At 40.3% G+C, this 5,000-nt stretch overlaps 1 protein-coding gene across 1 annotated transcript in view; it reads right to left on the reverse strand.

Moving 5' to 3' along the window:
• Window positions 1–9: 9 nt before the first annotated feature.
• LOC138957111 (uncharacterized) overlaps window positions 10–5,000 on the reverse strand; it is a 6,369-nt gene continuing 1,378 nt past the window's right edge. The window contains exons 4-8 of the mRNA XM_070328279.1: window positions 4,930–5,000; window positions 2,678–2,875; window positions 2,046–2,149; window positions 640–708; window positions 10–214 (exon numbers count right to left, since the gene is read on the reverse strand). The exon at window positions 4,930–5,000 is cut by the window's right edge and continues 12 nt beyond it. Coding sequence (XP_070184380.1) covers window positions 64–214; window positions 640–708; window positions 2,046–2,149; window positions 2,678–2,875; window positions 4,930–5,000 — 593 coding nt within the window. The 3' untranslated portion in view covers window positions 10–63. The remainder of the gene's footprint in view (window positions 215–639; window positions 709–2,045; window positions 2,150–2,677; window positions 2,876–4,929) is intronic.

A 5,000-nucleotide genomic window follows, 5' to 3' on the forward strand; every position in this document is an offset into this window, starting at 1 on the left:
GCCCATAAATCATGCCAAACGAATCTCTTCCCAACAACCGCATGCATCTCAGCCAGGAAGTCCTCAGTGGCGATGGGCGTCGAAGCTGTCAATGGAAGTGCTGGCCCTCCCCATGGGGGATTTGGAGTCTTCCTTGCTATACTCCGAGACGTCCTCCCAGGTGTCCGACAAGTCCCACGTCCCGAAGGGCAGGTGTTTCTCGTGCTTCTCCTTCCTACAGGCAAGGGGCAATATCGTGTGTATCTAATCGTTGTTGGTTATCGTCATCGTTGCCGTTTTCATCCAGTCGTCATACCCTCGTTCGTGGGTATCTAAGTGTTGTCGGATATCGTCATCGTTGCCGTTATCATCCAGTTGTCATGTCCTCGTTCGTCGTCAGCATCGTCACTTTATGTACACTGAGTCGTCGTCCTTATCATCATCAGAGAGTCGTCGACGACTCCTTTCGTTAGAAGTATCCTGGTCGTCATCATCGTGGTCATCATCGTGGTCATCATCGCGGTCATCATCATCATCATCATCATCATCATCATCATCATCATCATCATCATCATCATCATCATCATCATCATCATCGTCGTCGTCTTCGTCGAGTCTTTATGGTCTCGGGTCTACGTCTACGTGAGTATAATAGCTTACTTGGGGTTAACAGGATTGTGCGGTGGCTGAACAATGATCTCCTGCTCATTCTGCATTTCTGGTATAATACTGAAAAAAATATGTGAAAAACGCGATATTTTTTAATTACATCATTCAATTTAATCGTTTCTGGCCGCATGGGAGCCATGTTTTTCAGTTAACTTTTTCTGAACCGACGCTATACAACAAGAGCTTGTGTATTTTCATATTGGGAGGTGACTTTAAGAGGAATCAAGCTAAATTCATTGTTCATGTTGCATCAAACTTGGAAATAATGTCGACCGTTACTGCGATAAAGACATCAAATACTTTTTATATTTAGTCAAGTTTTGACTAAATATTTTAACATCGAGGGGGAATCGAAACGAGGGTCGTGGTGTATGTGCGTGTGTCTGTCTGTGTGTGTGTGTGTAGAGCGATTCAGACTAAACTACTGGACCGATCTTTATGAAATTTGACATGAGAGTTCCTGGGTATGAAATCCCCGAACGTTTTTTCCATTTTTTTGATAAATGTCTTTGATGACGTCATATCCGGCTTTTCGTGAAAGTTGAGGCGGCACTGTCACGCCCTCATTTTTCAACCAAATTGGTTGAAATTTTGGTCAAGTAATCTTCGACGAAGCCCGGACTTCGGTATTGCATTTCAGCTTGGTGGCTTAAAAATTAATTAATGACTTTGGTCATTAAAAATCTGAAAATTGTAAAAAAAAGTAAAAATTTATAAAACGATCCAAGTTTACGTTCATCTTATTTTCCATCATTTTCTGATTCCAAAAACATATAAACATGTTATATTTGGATTAAAAACAAGCTCTGAAAATTAAATATATAAAATTTTTTATCAAAGTTAAATTGTCCAAATCAATTTAAAAACACTTTCATCTTATTCCTTGTCGGTTCCTGATTCCAAAAACATATAGATATGATATGTTTGGATTAAAAACACGCTCAGAACGTTAAAACAAAGAGAGGTACAGAAAAGCGTGCTATCCTTCTTAGCGCAACTACTACCCCGCTCTTCTTGTCAATTTCACTGCCTTTGCCATGAGCGGTGGACTGACGATGCTACGAGTATACGGTCTTGCTGAAAAATGGCATTGCGTTCAGTTTCATTCTGTGAGTTCGACAGCTACTTGACTAAATATTGTATTTTCACCTTACGCGACTTGTTGGATTTGTGTGAAAGGGTACGTACTTTTTAGTTTGTGGCAACAAAAGTATTCAGTACCCGGTGATGTTATTTTCTCTTACAATTATTCAAATTTTAACTTGATCAATGTAACATCAGTTTTTCTTTTGCCTTTTTAAATGGAAATGAATATAAATTTAAGCATCAGTCACAAGATACTTTCAGTGAGAATGAGTAAGACCCCACTGTAGTAGATTATCTAGAAAGCAACTTACTGTGTGTAGGTGGTGGTGGAAACACAACTGGGGTCATCTGAAGAACTTTCGCTGCTGTAGCCGTTGCCGGTTTGCATGAATTGCCGCCTGTCCATAGTACTTTGCTGTCAACAAGATCGAAAGGCATCTGACCATCATTTTCGCCAGAGTCTAAGCACCAGCAAGTGTTTGTCTGTCTGTCCACTTCAAAGACAATTGGGTCAACGTACTTCTGACTGTTTTGTTTGTCATAAATTAAACCTTCCAATAACTTGACATTCTTGTTGTTTTTGGATTGTGCACCTAACAATCAAACAATCAACCAACAAACCGAACAAAACAAGAACTAAATCTAGCCTTAACCAACCGGACTGAGCGACATTTGCTTATACAACCATTTACTTGTTGTAAACCAAACATAGCCGATTGTACAACAACCAAACAACCAACCGACCAAATGCTCACTGAACAACAATCTTGCATTCAAAATCTGACCGGGCTAACCAACCAACCAAATCCCGACAGAATAAAAATGTTGCATCATAAAACTGACCGGGCTACACAACCAACAAAATACTGACTGAATGACAATCTTGCATTCTTAAACTGACCGGGCTAACAAACCAACCCAATACTGACTTATATATACTGACCGGGCTAATGGGACCGTGGTCTTCAGTTTGGTGAGTGGCGCGGAACAGTTCCTCCAGCTTGAGCGCCTCTATGGACCCCGACGCCAGGACGTCGTGGTCGATGTTGCTGCCCCGCCTGGTCGGGTGTATTTCGTACTCGTCCATCTCCAGGGGCTCGACAGGCACGATCAGCACCAGCGGGTACAGCCCTTCCTCGGGCTGTCAATCAAAGTGTTGTGGGTGATTTGTTTGTCCTCTTGCCTGAGCAATTTCAGCCATGCAAAAACGTAAAGGCCTTCCTCAATAGACGGTATCTGGAAAGAACTGTCAGGATTTTTCAGCGGTCTGCAAGAGTAAGACCCCCTTTTACTCGGACAAGCTTTTCAAAACGGGGCGGAGCATGTACCACGCTTCCGGTCGATCGGCCTTATCCTGCGATCGGGACGAACAACTCTAACGTGTATGTTATGCAGCATGCGCTCAATATGATACCCTTCCAAAATCAAAAAAAGATAAGGCCAAACAAAAATATATGTTGGTTTAGGGTAACCCGACAAACCCTATTTTTTCCCGCCGACCCTAAAACTTTTTTTTATCATTTCTCAAAACAAATGAAAACAAGAAGGGCAAAGCCCATACGACTCACATGCTTGACCTTGACCTTTACATGACCTTGACCTTCAGGGTCAAGGTCAAATAACTAAACCTAGCAATGACATCATACATTAAGAACTGCTTTACACATTTTTCCTACCAAAATACATGTGACCTTGACCCAAGGTCAAGGTCATCCAAGGTCATGCAACACAAAGCTGTTAATTCAAGACATAGGAAGTACAATGGTGCTTATTGGCTCTTTCTACCATGAGATATGGTCACTTTTAGTGGTTCACTACCTTATTTTGGTCACATTTCATAAGGGTCAAAGTGACCTTGACCTTGATCATATGTGACCAAATGTGTCTCATGATGAAAGCATAACATGTGCCCCACATAATTTTTAAGTTTGAAACAGTTATCTTCCATAGTTCAGGGTCAAGGTCACTTCAAAATATGTATACAATCCAACTTTGAAGAGCTCCTGTGACCTTGACTTTGAAGCAAGGTAAACCAAACTGGTATCAAAAGATGGGGCTTACTTTGCCCTATATATCATATATAGGTGAGGTATTAAATCTCAAAAACTTCAGAGAAAATGGGAAAAATGTGAAAAATAGCTGTTTTTTAGACAACATTTATGGCCCCTGCGACCTTGACGCAAGGTCAAGATGCTATGTATGTTTTTTGGGGCCTTGTCATCATACACCATCTTGCCAAATTTGGTACTGATAGACTGAATAGTGTCGAAGAAATATCCAACGTTAAAGTTTTCCGGACGGACGGACGGACGGACGGACGGACGGACGACTCGGGTGAGTACAAAGACTCACTTTTGCTTCGCATGTGAGTCAAAAATCAACTTCTGGCACATTTTCCGAACCATACCGAGACTAAAAAAAAAAGAAGAAAAAAAGAAAAAAAGAAAAGCCGACCTACCGACCCTATTTTTGGGGGTCATGTTACCCTAAGGCAAAAAAAAAAAGAAAGTCTGTTTACGGTAACATAGGCAAAAAAAATAGGGTTGGTGGGTTGGGATTTTTGTTAAAATTTTTTTTCTCTCAAAAAACATATTTTTAAGTTATTTTGCAAAAAACAAAGACTTTTTATTATTATTTTTTTTCTTCCCCAAATGCAAAAAAAAAAAGTCTGGGGTCGCGCGAAAAAATAGGGTCGGTCGGGATACTGTAAACAGACTATTTTTGTTGTTGGCCTAAAACAACATAATATTTTTGTTTGGCCAAAATATTTAGAACATTTAATTTTTTTAATAAACAACAACCCCAAGACATTCACAAAGTCAGTCCTGGTGAGTAGTTTTGTTTTGTCAAAAATCACGTTCAAATTACTTCCCTTTCTTTGTTTTGTTTTATTCTGTGTTATGGATGATTACATTGTACCGGAGCAATTTCAACCATTCAAACGTTTTATGGCTGATTTGTTTGTACGGATTTCATAGCTGAGCAATATCTATTTTTTATTCGGTCGTCAAAATGGTAAGGATGCTTCGTTCATCAGGCTGCAAACGTGTTATAGCTGATTTGTTAGTAGTTTTGCCTGAACAATTTCAACCCTTCATAGAGCTGTATACCTTGGTTTGTGGGAAGTGCAACACGATGGCATCATATTCCTTAAAGGAACGTTATTTGTCAACACAATATGTTAGACAGACTGACCAATAATTGTAGCTGGAAGCAGGTCCTTGGGATGTAGCTTGGTCCTCGGAAAGGTTGCCTGGTGAAAGCGT

This window comes from Littorina saxatilis, unplaced genomic scaffold, assembly GCF_037325665.1.
Source record: "Littorina saxatilis isolate snail1 unplaced genomic scaffold, US_GU_Lsax_2.0 scaffold_2856, whole genome shotgun sequence".
Lineage (NCBI taxonomy): Eukaryota > Metazoa > Mollusca > Gastropoda > Littorinimorpha > Littorinidae > Littorina > Littorina saxatilis.